We start from the raw sequence: 13,992 nt of genomic DNA, 5'->3' as shown, positions 1-13,992 counted from the left end.
CCGGCTTTTTTTTTTTTTTTTTTTTTTAGACAGGGTCTTTCTCTGTCTCCGAGGCTGGAGCACAGTGGCACAGTCATGGCTCACTGCAGCTTCCACCTCCCAGGCTCAAGCCATTTTCCCGCCTCCTGAGTAGCTGGGCCCACGGGTGCATGCTACCATGTGCGGCTACTTTTTGTATTTTTCATAGAGATGGGGTTTCACTAAGTTGCCCAGGCTAGTTTTGAACTCCTGGGCTCAAGTGATCTACCCACTTTGGCCTCCCAAAGTACTGGGATACAGGTGTGAGCCACCACGCCCAGCTATTGTAACTTTTTTCTCTGTTTTTTTTTTTTTCCGCTTCACGAATTTGCATGTCATCCTTGCGCAGGGGCCATGCTAATCTTCTCTGTATCGTTCCAATTTTAGTATATGTGCTGCCGAAGCAAGCACTTTTCTCTGGTTCTAACTCTGCTGTTGTGGCCTGACATTCAAATATTTTTTTGAGTCGGGGTTTCACCATGTTGGCCAGGCTGGTCTCGAACTTCTGACCTCAGGTGATCTGCCCACCTCGGCCTCCCAAAGTGCTGGAATTACAGGCAAGAGCCACCATGCCCAACCAAATGTTCTGTCTTGAAGGCCTAGAAAAACAATGTTTTCTTCTACTGTAACTGGATTCTGTACTTTTGGCTTTTCTTGATGTGGCTAAATTGTTCCATGTAACTAGGAAATTAATCATGCTTTTAACTAAGTGCCAGGTATTTCCTGGCTCAAGGTATTACTGTAGTTTTGTTTGTTTGTTTTGTTTGAGACGGAGTCTCACTCTGTTGCCCAGGCTGGGGTGCAATGGTCCAATCTTGGCTCACTGCAACCTCTGCCTCCCGGGTTTAAGTGATTCTTCCTGCCTCAGCCTCCTGAGTAGCTGGGATTACAGGCACCTGCCACCACACCTGGCTAATTTTTGTATTTTTAGTGGAGATGAGGTTTTGCCATGTTGGCCAGGCTGATCTCAAACTCCTGACCTCAGGTGATCCGCCTGCCTCAGCCTCCCAGAGTGCTGGGATTACAGGTGTGAGCCACTTCGCCCGGCTGGTACTAGCTTTTTTGTTTACATTGCACTAATAACCTTGGAAACTCATAACCTTGGACACACTCTTCCTGTGTCATCTGATGAAATTCACAACTTTTTCATAAAAATTGAGCTATGACAGAATTAAGATTTTTTGTTTTTACAACCTTGTAACCTTCTGTATTGCTTGTGAAGTCTCTGATTATCACTCTGGTTAAATGAATGACTAGTATTTCACACAGACCTGGGATCCTGTTTTGATTTGCTGTCTTACATTTTTTGACATTTGTTACTAAATTTCCCCAGTAACTAAATTCTAAATTAAGTATTTTTAACCTGAAATTAATTTAGGGGTTTTCCAGTCAGGCCACTGGAGAGCCTCAAAGGACAGATCACTCATCTTGTAGAGATATTAAATAATTAAGCCTATTTGGTAAATTGAATGGGAAACATTATCAAATGATAATTGATGCTGGATCTTCTTTCAATTACATTTATGGGTAAGTTACTGATATAAATGTTCCAAAATTATATAAAACTTTTAGAAATATAACATGTCATCACTCAAAATTCTGGCTATTATGTTGTATGCCACAAAAATAACAAATTGACAAATTTCCCTGTCAACTGCGGATTATAATGAACTTCCATCAGATTTTTAACCATGGGGCCAGATATGGTGGCTCACACCTGTAATCCCAGCACTTTGGAAGGCCAAGGCGGGTGGATCACTTGAGGTCAGGAGTTCAAGACCAGCCTGATCAACATAGTGAAACCCTGTCTTTACTAAAAATACAAACATTAGGCCAGGTGCTGTGGCGCATGCCTGTAATCCTAGCACTTTGGGAGGCTGAGGTGAACAGATCAGGAGGTCAGAAGATCAAGACAATCCTGGCTAACACAGTGAAACGCCATCTCTATTAAGACTACAAAAATTAGTGGGGCATGGTGGTGCGCACCTGTAGTCCCAGCTACTCAGGTGGCTGAGGCAGGAGAATCGCTTGAACCTGGGAGGCAGAGGTTGCAGTGAGGCGAGATTCCGCCACTACACTGCAGCCTGGCTACAGAGAGAGAATCTGTCCAAAAAAAAAAAAATTTTAACTACGGTTGTTCCAAGTCTTTGTCATCCATGGTTCTGATTCTTCTCTAAAAGCATTTGCAATCAGATTCACTCCTGGGATCACTTGAGCCCAGGAGTTCAAAAGACTGTAAAAAGACTCCAACAAGTAATCTTAAATACGAGTTTCTAAAAACTTAAAAACTTTAAGATCAATGGACTAAATGAAAACTTTTCAGAACTCTAATGAAGAAACTGAATTCCTGCAGCCTCCAATCAAAATCAAACAGAACTCAATTAAAAACTGATAAAGTTACCCAGGCTGGAGTGCAATGGCGCGATCTCGGCTCACCGCAACCTCCGCCTCCTGGGTTCAGGCAATTCTCCTGCCTCAGCCTCCTGAGTAGCTGGGATTACAGGCATGTGCCACCACGCCCAGCTAATGTTTTGTATTTTTAGTAGAGACGGGGTTTCACCGTGTTGACCAGGATGGTCTCGATTTCTTGACCTCGTGATCCACCTGCCTCGGCCTCCCAAAGTGCTGGGATTACAGGCTTGAGCCACCGTGCCCGGCTAATTTTTGTATTTTTTAGTAGAGACAGGGTTTCACTATGTTTCCCAGGCTGGTCTTGAACTCCTGGGTTCAAATGATCGGGTTGCCACAGCCTCCCACAGTAGTGGGATTAGAGGTGTGAGCCACTGTGCCAGCCTATTCATGAGTATTATTATGGCAGTACGGTTATTTGCATGTCCAGTAAGACTTTGCTCTCTCTCTTTTTTTATTTTGAGACAGTCTCGCTCTTTTGCCCAGGCTGGAGTGTAGTGCACGATCTTAGATCTTGCAACCTCCACCTCCGAGTTTCAAACGATTCTTGCACCTCAGCCTCCCCAGTAGCTGGGATCACAGGCATGCACCACCATGCCCAGCTAATTTTTGTATTTTTAGTAGAGATGGGGTTTCACCATGTTGGCCAGTCTAATCTCAAACTCCTGGCCTCAAGCAATCTGCCGACCTCGGACTCCCAATGTGCTGAGATTACAAGCCTGTGCCACTGCGCCTAGCCTGTTTCTCTCTTATAACAGAATACAATAAATATTGCTTATATTACCACAGCTTTAACTAGAATATTCATAAATGTCACTGCTATTCCTAATACTACTTCTTATACCTGGACACATTCTTCTGGGAAGTTGAGACCCAAATACAAAAAATAAAGCAGGCCTGATGATTACAATGGGCCTCATCTATTTCTATGCACTTGAGAATGTGCATTTGATTTATTCAGTTGGTTGTCTTCAAGCCTAGGTTCATGTCTCAGAATTTTCTTTCTTTCTTTTTTTTTTTTTTTTTGAGACAGAGTCTCACTCTGTTGCCCAGGCTGGAATGCAGTGACACCATCTCAGCTTACTGCAGCCTCGACTTCCCAGGCTCAAGCAATCCTCCTGCCTTAGCCTCCCCAGTAGCCTGGGGCTGCAGGCATGTACCACCATGCCTGGAGAATTTTTATACTTGTTTTTGTGGAGATGAGGTTTTGCCAAGTTGCCCAAGCTGGTCTCTCACTCCTGGGTGCAAGCAATCTACCCACCTTGGCCTCCCTAAGTGCAGGGACTACAGGCATGAACCACTACACTGGGACTCTCAGAACTATTATGCAAACTGAGATTACCATATTGCTATTAATATTACTTCCTATTTTCCAATATATTTATTTATTTATGTTATTTTTGGAGACAGAGTCTCACTCTGTTGCCCAGACAGGAGTGCAGTGGCACCATCTTGGCTCACTGCAACCTCTGCCCCCTAGGTTCAAGTGATTCTCCTGCCTCAGCCTGCTGAGAAGCTGGGATTACAGGTGCATACCACCACACCTGGCTAATTTTTGTATTTTGTTTTTGTTTTTTTGAGGTGGAGTCTCACTCTGTTGCCCAGGCTGGAGTGCAGTGGCACCATCTCAACTCACTGCAACCTCCACCTTCTGGGTTCAAGTAATTCTCCTACCTAGTTTTTACCGCCTACTATGCCATAACTGAGTTGAGTTAAAGCAGAGAGTGGCCAACAGTCTTCCAAGTAGCTGGGATTATAGGCGTGTACCACCATGCCCAGCTAATTTTTGTATTTTTAGTAGAGATAGGGGTTTTACCATGTTGACCAGGATGGTCTCGATCTCTTAACCTCATGATCCGTCCGCTTTGGCCTCCCAAAGTGCTGGGATTATAGACGTGAGCCACCACATCTGGCTAATTTTTGTATTTTTTGTGGAGACAGGGTTTCGTCATCTTGGCCAGGCTGGTCTCGAACTCCTGAGTTCAAGCAGTCCTCCCGCCTTGACCCCAAAAAGTGCTGCGATTACAAGTGTGAGCCATCGTGCCCAGCCCTATTTTCTTTTTAAGCTTTAGACCTGTTACTTTTTAAATTTTTAGAGAAGTAACACTCCTAACAGAGTAATGCTGGTCCAGAACTTTGCAATGATAGTAAATGCCTATAGAATAGCCAAAATTGAACTTAACAATGAACTCCATCCAGGTAGACTTAGCTTGACAGCCACTCCTTCCAAACCTCCCTTTTTGCTCAAATGTGGCTGAAAGGTATTTTGGGTTTTTTGAGACAGGGTCTCGCTCTGTCATCCAGGCTGGAGTGCAGCAGTAGAATCACAGCTCACTGTAACCTCAAACTCCTGAGCTTAAGTGATTCTCTACCCAACTCCCCCATGCACTCTCCCCCACCGATGCCTGGATAATTTTTGTATTTTTTGTAGAGACAGGGTTTTGTCATGTTGTCCAGGCTGGTCTCAAACTTCTGGATTCAAGTGATACTCCCTCCTTGGCCTCCCAAAGTGCTGGGATTACAGGTGTGAGCCACTGCTCCCAGCCACTCTAAGGGTTTTGACGACGACTCCTAGTCACCAATAACTCCCTCCAACATGGGAAGAGACCAACAACCCAAGATAGGTCCGTCCTAGCACTGAGGGACCTAACTACAGGATGATTGATCAGTAATGCTTTTGGAGAAAGATCTTGACCAAAACGGGAAATGTGAAAGTTGCTGGAATAAAAACAGAGTTGTTTGTGTTAAAAACGCTGACAAACTTAAAGCATGATTCTCCAGTGGGAAAAACAAGAACAACTGACACACAGAGCCAAGGAAGGTTGTGAAAGGAGGGTTCTCATGCACAAATGACTGATAACAAGAACTATCAGAAAAAATGCAAAAACTACAACCCTGCACAAAGGCCACTGCAAACTTACACAGAAAAATATTTCTGTGAGGACATCTGCCCTGCAACTGCCTGTCCAACCTCACACTGGCATCACTCTTGTTATTCAACCTTGTAGCCAAGGATAACTATCTCAAAATAATTACATAATCCTTCTCATTTTTCCCTTAAAAACCTTTGTTGCTGGGCCCGGTGGCTCACGCCTGTAATCCCAGCACTTTGGGAGGCTGAGGCAGGTGGATCATGAGGTCAAGTGATCAAGACCATCCAACATGGTGAAACCCCCATCTCTACTAAAAATACAAAAATTAGCTGGGGGTGGTGGCACACACGTGGTGCCTCACACACACGTGGTGCCTCACACACATGAGGCTGAGGCAGGAGAATCGCTTGAACCCAGGAGGTGGAGGTTGCAGTGAGCCAAGATCACGCCACCGCACTCCACCCTGGGAGACAGAGCGAGACTCCGTTAAAAAAAAACAAAAAAAGAAACAACTTTTGTTTTCCTTTACCTCCCCAAATGCGTACACAGGTTACTACGGCACACATATTCTCTCACTACAATATCTATTCCCAGGTAAACATCTTTTTTTTTTTTTTAGAGTCTCTCACTCTGTTATTTAGGTTGACAGTACCTACCAGTACCTACCACAATCTAGGCACTGTTCTAGACGTGGGAATACAGCAGTAAATAAGACAGGCAAAAATCTCTGCACTCATGGTACTTATGTCTCTAGTAGGGATAAGAGACAATCAATAAACTTGTAAAACAAGCACAGAAGGATGAGAGGGTGTCGGTCAGATGCAACATTACACACAGTGGTCACGAGAGGTCTCACACTCAGATTACAACTCCCCAATGTTACCAATGTGAAATTCAAGGCACAGAAAAATGAGGTGACTGCCCAAAGTCACACAGCTATTCGCAGGCTGAACCAAGAGCCTGGCTCTAAGTCCAGTGCTCTGTCGCCTCTTTCTAAATGAGCACACCTGAGATCAGAGCTGGCTACTGAACTACCAGGACACTTGCCCCAGGGAAGAGATGCTCAGTTACAGACAGTGAGGGGCTGCAGAGGTCATCCAGAGAACCCCCTACCCTTAAGCAGACGAGATAAGTGAAACCTAGAGAAGGTATAATCCAAGTTCACCCCGAACCCCCTACATTCCACCTCCTGCTCCAAACTCAAGGGAACCAGAACCAGGCTAGGGCAAAACTTTAGGGGCCAAGGAGAATACCAGACAGCTGACAATGACTGAAGCTGAAGTGGGAAAGAAAAGCCAAAACAAGAGACTGCGGGGCAGGTCTTGCTTTCTCCACTGTTACACTCACTTTTACAGCCTCTCAATCCCAATCCTGCCCTGTGCGTCCCCCGGAGCTCCTCCTGGCTCAGTGAGGCTCTGAACACCTGCAGAGGTGTCCTGGTAGTGGCGCGCCTTAAGCCGGCTACCCGGGGTTGGGGAGACCCGAGTGGTTGCCCCCGAGCCTTTGGGGCTCCGGGAGGAGGGAACCAGCCTTTTCAAGGAACAGAGGCGTCCAGGTCCGCGAAACTCCCTCCCCATCACCAGCAGCGGGTTCAGGCCCCTCAGTTCCCTCATTATCCTCCCCAGGAACCTGCAGCCCGCCGCGCCCACCGCCATCTACCTGGCCAGACGGTACAGAAAAGGGCAGATGGCTGGGTCCTGTGAGTGCAGCTGGGCTCGAGGGTCCACCAGGCTAACACCAAAGGCACTGAAAGCAGGAGCACCCGGCTAGTTGCCGCTCACAGACCACCCAGCGCCGTCCCGCCCACCGCGCCGACCCCGGCCAATGAACGCGAGCCGCGACGGCCGGGCTCCGCTGGCCTCACTTCCGGCCCCGCCCCGCCGCTCTGCTCCGCAAATCTCTGGCGCGCCTCGGGTGCGCGGTGTGCTCCAGTCTCGTCCCGCCCATCTTGCGCCGCTGCTCCTGCGGGCCCCGGGTACGTGGCTCTGGATTTAGCTTCGGTTGGAGGAAGTAAATCTGCAGGTGGGGGGGGTCTGTGCCCGATTTAAGAAGCGAATCAGCAAACTGGGGCCCCAGATCCTGTCGGCCCGGCGACTTTCTGCGCGCTCTCCCCAAAACTGTGTCGTCGTCTGTGACCGGATTTTTAAATTTTAGGTCGCAAGGTGAGTTTAGTGGGCGGTGACTAGCACTTTTTTTCTTCTTTAAGGACCTCACAGACGCAGTGCGAAGTTCAAGCATCCCTTGCTCGCCTCTCCGGTCCACCAACTAATAAACCAAGTGCGTCGGGGGCTTCTCCGTTCGTTAGGCCGAATGCAGCCCCACTTTTGCGCAGGATCAGGACATCTAGACCCGGGGAGGCAGCGTGGTGTGGCCAGCTACGGGCCTGGGGCCCCTGCCGGGCGGGAAGGGAGCTGGAGGCCTGGTGTGGGCTGAGCTCTGAACAGGCACAGGCACCGTCGAGAGCAGACCGCACGCCGAGGGGTCGAGCTGGACATTCCTTCCTAATACCTGCCCACGAGGGTGCATGAACACCAGTTATTTAGAGGGCTGTGCGGGAAAGGACAGAGGGGACCTACTTTAGCCAGGGAAAGGCTGAGGCTGAGACAGTCTCGTTCAGCTAGGAAGGCTGAGAATTTGACCCTCTTTTCCTGGATAGTTTACCTCTTTCCACCTCCACGTGAGGCGAGGAGCGGGTCTAGTGCCTCTTGGAGCACTTGGAACACAGCAACCCCAGCCCGTCGCCTTTCTCTGCCCTGCCATCCCCATGACGGCCTTACTGGTGTCCTCTGAGTACATCTGAGGTACCCAGCTGATTACTTGAGTGCTGTTACCAGAGCAAATCCTGTCCCCTCCCTCCCTGAGGAGGCCATCATTCTTCAAACAATCCCTTATCAAATTGGCTGAGAAACCAACTCCTGGTAGACAAGGTAGTGCAATGTTTTTGGAAAGCCCACACAGGTATGTGAGTGTATCATTTTATTTCCTTATTCTGTTTCAACAATAGAGTATATGGCTCCAGATGAATAGCTTTAGCAGTCATCCATGTCCCCAACAATTATGCTCTTTGTCTCCAGGTTTCATTCTCTCTCCATTTCTTGCCTTCAAGTCCTGAGAATCAGTTTCTGATGTGGGACAGGGATACAGCCACTCCTCCCAAGCAGCTGGCAGCAAAACATGAGAGGAAAACAGCAGAGAGGTGGGGCCAAACTACAGGGGCATCACCCTTCCAGAGCCCAGAACAGTCAAGAATGGTTAGGGAAGAATAGAAGTGTTCCTCAGAATAGTGGGATGGATTCTGAAATTGGGTCCTGAACACCTGGGCTAAGTAGTTGCTATACAACAGGGAACTATTCCACGGAAGGGGCAAGGAGGAGAGCCAGGGAGGCGGCCAGAGGAGTGCAGAGGAAGAAACACCCTCACATACACCTCTGGACTGCAGTGTCACTGGACTGCATTGTCTCTGAGTGCAACCACTCACCAGAGGGCCTCTGGCCACTGCCACAGCCCCAAGCTTTATTTTTTTTGGAGACACAGTCTCGTTGCCCAGGCTGAAGTGTGCAGTGGTGCAATCTCTGCTCTGGGCTCACTGCAACAACCACATCTTGGGTTCAAGCACTTCTCCTGCCTCAGCCTCCCAAGTACCTTGGATTACAGGTATGCACCACCATGCCCAGCTAATTTTTGTATTTTTAGTAGTGATGGGGTTTCACCATGTTGGCCAGGCTGGTTTCGGAACTCCTGATCTCAAGTGATCCACCTGCCTTGGCCTCTCTAAGTGCTGGGGTTACAGGCGTGAGCCACTGCGCTGCCCCCCAAGCTTTTTTTTTTTTAGATGGAGTCTTGCTCTGTTGCCCAGGCTGGAATGCAGTGGTGTGATCTCGGCTCACTACAGCCTCTGCCTCCTGAGTTCCAGCAATTCTCCTGCCTCAGCCTCCTGGGTAGCTGGGTTTACAGGCTCATGCTACCATGCCTGGCTAATTTTTGTATTTTTTAGTAGAGATGGGGTTTCACCATATTGGCCAGGCTGATCTCAAACTCCTGATCTCAGGTGATCCACCCGCCTCAGCCTCCCAAAGTGCTGGGATTACAGGCGTGAGCCACTGCGCCCGGCCCCTGTTTTTAATAATTTTGTTCATGGGCCAGGCATGATGGCTAATGCCTATAATCCCAGCACTTGGGAGGCCAAGGCAGGCAGATTGCCTGGGCAATACGGTGAAGCCCTGTATTTACAAAAAATACAAAAATTAGCCATGTATGGTGGTACGCACCCATAGTCTCAGCTACTTGCAGGGTTGAGGCAGGAGGATCCCTTGGGCTCTGGAGGTCAAGGCTGCAATGAGCTATGTTCACACCACTGCACTCCATCCTGGGTGACAAAGTGAGACACTGTCTCCAAAAAAAAAAAGAATATAAGAAATAATAATTATATTCATGAAAAAAAATGAACAAAAATTTTGGGGTTTTTGGAACAGAGTCTTATTTTATCGCCCATGCTGGAGTGCAGTGACATGATCTCAGCTCAGTGCCTTCCATATCCCCAATTCAAGTGATTCTTGTGTCTCGGCCTCTTGAGTAGCTGGGACTATTGGCACATGCCATTGCACCTAGCTAATTTTGGTATTTTTCATAGAGATGAGGTTTCATTGTATCGGCCAGGCTGGTGTCAAACTCCTGGCCTCAAGTGATCTATCCGCCAAGGCTTCCTAAAGTCATGGGATTAGAGGTGTGAGCCACTGCACCCAACCTATTCATGAAACAAAGTTTTGACTCTAACTCATCATGTGAGGTCATGTATGAAATTTTCCACTTATAGCATCACATCAGCACTCAAAAAGTTTCAAGATTTTGGAACGCTTTGGATTTTTTTTTTTTTTTTTTTTTTGCGACAGAGTCTTACCATGTTGCCCAGGCTGGAATGTAGTGGTGTGATCTCAGCTCATGGCAACCTCCGCCTCCCAGGTTCAAGCAATTCTTCTGCCTCAGCCTCCCGAGTAGCTGGGACTACAGGCGCATGCCACCACACCTGGCTAATTTTTGTCTTTTTAGCAGAGACAGGGTTTCACCATATTGGCCAGGCTGGTCTTGAACTCCAGACCTTGTGATCTGCCTGCCTCAGCCCCACAAAATGCTGGGATTACTGGTGTGAACCACTGAACCTGGCCCTGGATTTCTTTTTTTTTTTTCCCAGAACTTGGCACCGAGGATTTCTAATTTTTATATTAGGGATGCTCAACCTGTACTGCAACTACCTTAACACCCCTAGCTGATGTGAGGATTAAATATAATGCATGTAATATGCCTGGTATCTGTAGGAACTTATAAACATGATATGGCATTGTTGTTGTCAATGCTATTAACCTCACCGAGCCCTGCTTACTTTAGAAGACAGGACTGTAGTGCACCTCTCTTTCCTGAAGCATGATGCCACAGCTTCCTATGGCCTGGGAGAGCTTGCCCAGGCCAAGGCTTCCAGATGCAAGAAAGGATACAGCATGTCCTGCAGGGGTGGCTGGCTCAAGGTGGTGCTAGGGAGAAGGCCCTCCAAGGAGGCCTGCAGGGTCTGGGCCATGCTGTGGTCAGCCAGGAGGCCCATGCTCTGGAGCTGCAGGGATAAGAGGGCATGGAAGACAGGCCTCCTCAGTGCCTACTCCACACAGGCCCCAACTGCCTCCATCCTCTGTACTTCCAGCCTCCTGTTCCTAGGCGTTCCTAGGCTGCTGTGGCCAGAGCTTCTATCCTCCAGGATAAGATGGTCTTGAGGGTCTAGCCGCACAGTGGATGCATGGCCTCCCCTTCCCACCCACCTGCTGAAAGAAGCCATGCAGGGCCTGGAGTGTGGTATTTGAGAGGGTAGACAGGTCAGCTGAAGCCACACTTTGCAGAACATCATCCACCTCTTCATGAGAGAGGACACTGCTACTCCGGTACCGCACAAACTGGCCCAGGAAGAGAAGCCCCAAACATGCAGTGATTTGGCATCTCCATCATAAACATCTTCTGTGCCTCAACTTTAGGGGACACTCTCCTGAAGCCCACAGAACCTCCCTGCCTTCAAGGAGCTCAGAGTTAGTAGGCAGGAGTGGGGCTGTGTCATGGGGAAAACGGGTAAGTAAGGCAAACCGTGAGATCCTAAGAGAGCTGGCCCTTGGCTCCCTCCCCATCCTTGCACTGAACACTCATAGCCAAAATGAACTACATGTGACTCCCCTGACATACCGCCATGTGCACTTGTACCTGTTGCTCTTACTTCACTACCTGGAATACCTTTCCTCTCTGCCTATGAATCTCTCAAGCCACAGCTAAAATGTTACCTTCACTGCTGAGAAGCAATTACTTTTTCCTCTTTGTTCCCCTACCAACTACTGATGTATTTGTTGGTCCACTTTGCTGTCATTCATAGGTTTGATGCTTTGTTATTTATTCAAGGGTTACTTACTATGTCCCCTACAGTTAGCATCTCCTCTACTTTACCACTTCTATTACATATTTATATTATTAGTTTACTTATATATCCCCTTCTTTAGACTGAGGGACCCTAAAGGCAGAGCATCTGGTTCATTGACATCCATAGTACCTAGCAGACCTGGCATGTAGTAGACAGGTCCTGGTCAACATGTCATGAGAGAAATAGGAGAAAGGGTCCTAGGGTTCCCTGGAGTGAGGAGATATGGGCATTCAGAGGAATTCTCTGAGCAGGCCTCTTGTAGGGTAAAGGCCTGGCCAGCCTCCACCTTCTTTAAGAATTAGAGTTACCTAAAGTAAGGTGTCCCTGGCCTCTTCAGCACCACCCAGCTCATTGACACTCCTCAGACCACAAGATATCTTTTCCGCACTTACCAGGGTCATGAGCCTCAAGATCTCAGGTCTGAGGAAGGAATTCTCTCCAGCATCCAAGAGAGTAAACAGCAAAAACCGATTCCAAGGCTGGGAGGCCACATGGAGAGCTTCAAGAAATGTGGGGTTGTTAATGCTTCCAAGGCCTTACCTTGGGACATTGACAAAGAGGACCTTCTCCTATTGGCTTAAAAAGGAGCTACCCCGTTAGATGCTGGGTACCAGACAAGCTGACCCAAGGAGGGTTCTTTCTTCCCTGGGCTTCTAATCCACCTATGCTGACTGGCTCAGTGAAACTATATATGCCACGATTGTGGAAGGCAGGCAGTAAGAAAGGCTCTGCCACTTAAGGGCATTGGGACCTTGGTTGGGCTCATCATTTGACCTTTCTCAACCTTAGTGACCTCATCTGTATAATGGGCATGACTGCCCTTGCAATGCTGCTAAAAGAATTAAACAAAACAAGTATGAATCACACAATGGGATAGAAGGCTGGAGCAGGAGGGTGGAAGGGGCTGGCTCCCCTCAATCTTTCTCATGGGAACATCATAGAATGTGGAGAGTTTCTACCGATATCTGGGCTCCGGGCATCCAGGTAGTCAAGCAAGGCCTCCAGGCAGCCAACACAGGCCTGGGACAATAGAGCATCCTTCTGTAGGAAAAAATGAGTTCAGGTCAGGTTTTGCTACCATTCGGTTTTGGTGCCAACCAAGAAAAAACATTTGGTTTTCAGAGATATTTGGATTTCAGAATTTCATATTTGGGATTATACCCCTGTAGATAATCAACAAATGCTTGTGGCTTCATCTCTCACCCTCACACAGAGCACAGTGCTTATACTGCGTGATTTATCTACATTCAAGAGAGTGCTTTGGGCTGGGCACGGTGGCTCATGCCTGTACTCCCAGCACTTTGGGAGGCTGAGGCAGCTGAATCAGCTGAGGTCAGGAGTTTGAGACCAGCCTGGCCAACATGGTGAAACCCCCAACTCTACTAAAAATACAAAAATTATCTGGGGATGGTGATGCACACCTGTAGTCCCAGCTATTCGGAGGCTGAGGCAGGAGAATCGCTTGAACCCAGGAGGCAGAGGTTGCAGTGAGCTAAGATTGCACCACTGCACACCAGCCTGGGTGACAGAGCAAAACTCTGTCTCCAAAAAAAAAAAAAAAAAAGGAGTGCGTTGTTTCAGAAAAGAAGATGGACCCTGGTCCACACTAAAAGATTCCCAGAAAACAGACCTTGGAAGAGCCTCACAGTTTATTTAAGCTAGTGGGTTTCAACTTTTTTTTTTTTTTTTCCCCCTAAGACGGGGTTTCACCATGTTGGTCAGGCCGGTCTTGAACTCCCGACCTCAGGCTCCAAAGTGCTTGGATTACAGGTGTGAGCCACCAAGCCCAGCCCAACCTTTTTTTTTTTTTTTTTTTTTTTGAGACGGAGTTTCGCTCTTGTTACCCAGGCTGCAATGCAGTGGCGCAATTTCGGCTCACCACAACCTCCGCCCCTGGGTTCAGGCAATTCTCCTGCCTCAGCCTCCCGAGTAGCTGGGGCTGGGGCTACAGGCATGCGCCACCATGCCCAGCTAATTTTTTTTTTTTTTTTTTTTGAGACGGAGTTTCACTCATGTTACCGAGGCTGGAGTGCAATGGCGTGATCTCGGCTCACCGCAACCTCCGTCTCCTGGGTTCAGACAATTCTCCTGCCTCAGCCTCCTGGGTAGCTGGGATTACAGGCACGCGCCACCAAGCCCAGCTAATGTTTTGTATTTTTAGTAGAGACGGGGTTTCGCCATGTTGACCAGGATGGTCTCCATCTCTTGACCTCGTGATCCACCCGCCTCGGCCTCCCAAAGTGCTGG

General features: G+C 48.2%; 2 protein-coding genes and 1 non-coding gene across 3 annotated transcripts in view; all 3 read right to left on the bottom strand.

Annotated features, from left to right (window-relative positions):
* The window catches only part of CCDC134 (coiled-coil domain containing 134), a 24,967-nt gene extending 17,862 nt beyond the window's left edge, over positions 1 to 7,105 (bottom strand). The window contains exon 1 of the mRNA XM_032270165.1: positions 6,960 to 7,105. The gene's annotated coding sequence lies outside the window, so the exon portion shown is untranslated. The remainder of the gene's footprint in view (positions 1 to 6,959) is intronic.
* On the bottom strand, positions 323 to 429 carry LOC116544102. The gene has a single exon (XR_004265817.1). It is a non-coding gene; the product is annotated as a U6 spliceosomal RNA (small nuclear RNA).
* Positions 7,106 to 8,261: 1,156 nt separating the features above from the next.
* Positions 8,262 to 13,992, bottom strand: part of MEI1 (meiotic double-stranded break formation protein 1) — a 92,691-nt gene continuing 86,960 nt past the window's right edge. Inside the window, exons 27-31 of the mRNA XM_032270161.1 lie at positions 12,705 to 12,786; positions 12,138 to 12,244; positions 11,105 to 11,236; positions 10,790 to 10,902; positions 8,262 to 8,461 (exon numbers count right to left, since the gene is read on the bottom strand). Of these exons, the coding sequence (XP_032126052.1) occupies positions 8,416 to 8,461; positions 10,790 to 10,902; positions 11,105 to 11,236; positions 12,138 to 12,244; positions 12,705 to 12,786 (480 nt within the window). The 3' untranslated portion in view covers positions 8,262 to 8,415. The remainder of the gene's footprint in view (positions 8,462 to 10,789; positions 10,903 to 11,104; positions 11,237 to 12,137; positions 12,245 to 12,704; positions 12,787 to 13,992) is intronic.

This window comes from Sapajus apella, unplaced genomic scaffold (genome assembly GCF_009761245.1).
Source record: "Sapajus apella isolate SASKATOON/1434 unplaced genomic scaffold, GSC_monkey_1.0 scaffold205, whole genome shotgun sequence".
Classification (NCBI taxonomy): domain Eukaryota; kingdom Metazoa; phylum Chordata; class Mammalia; order Primates; family Cebidae; genus Sapajus; species Sapajus apella.
Note: the sequence above shows the minus strand (reverse complement) of the source record. Positions and strands in the feature narration are given on the sequence as shown.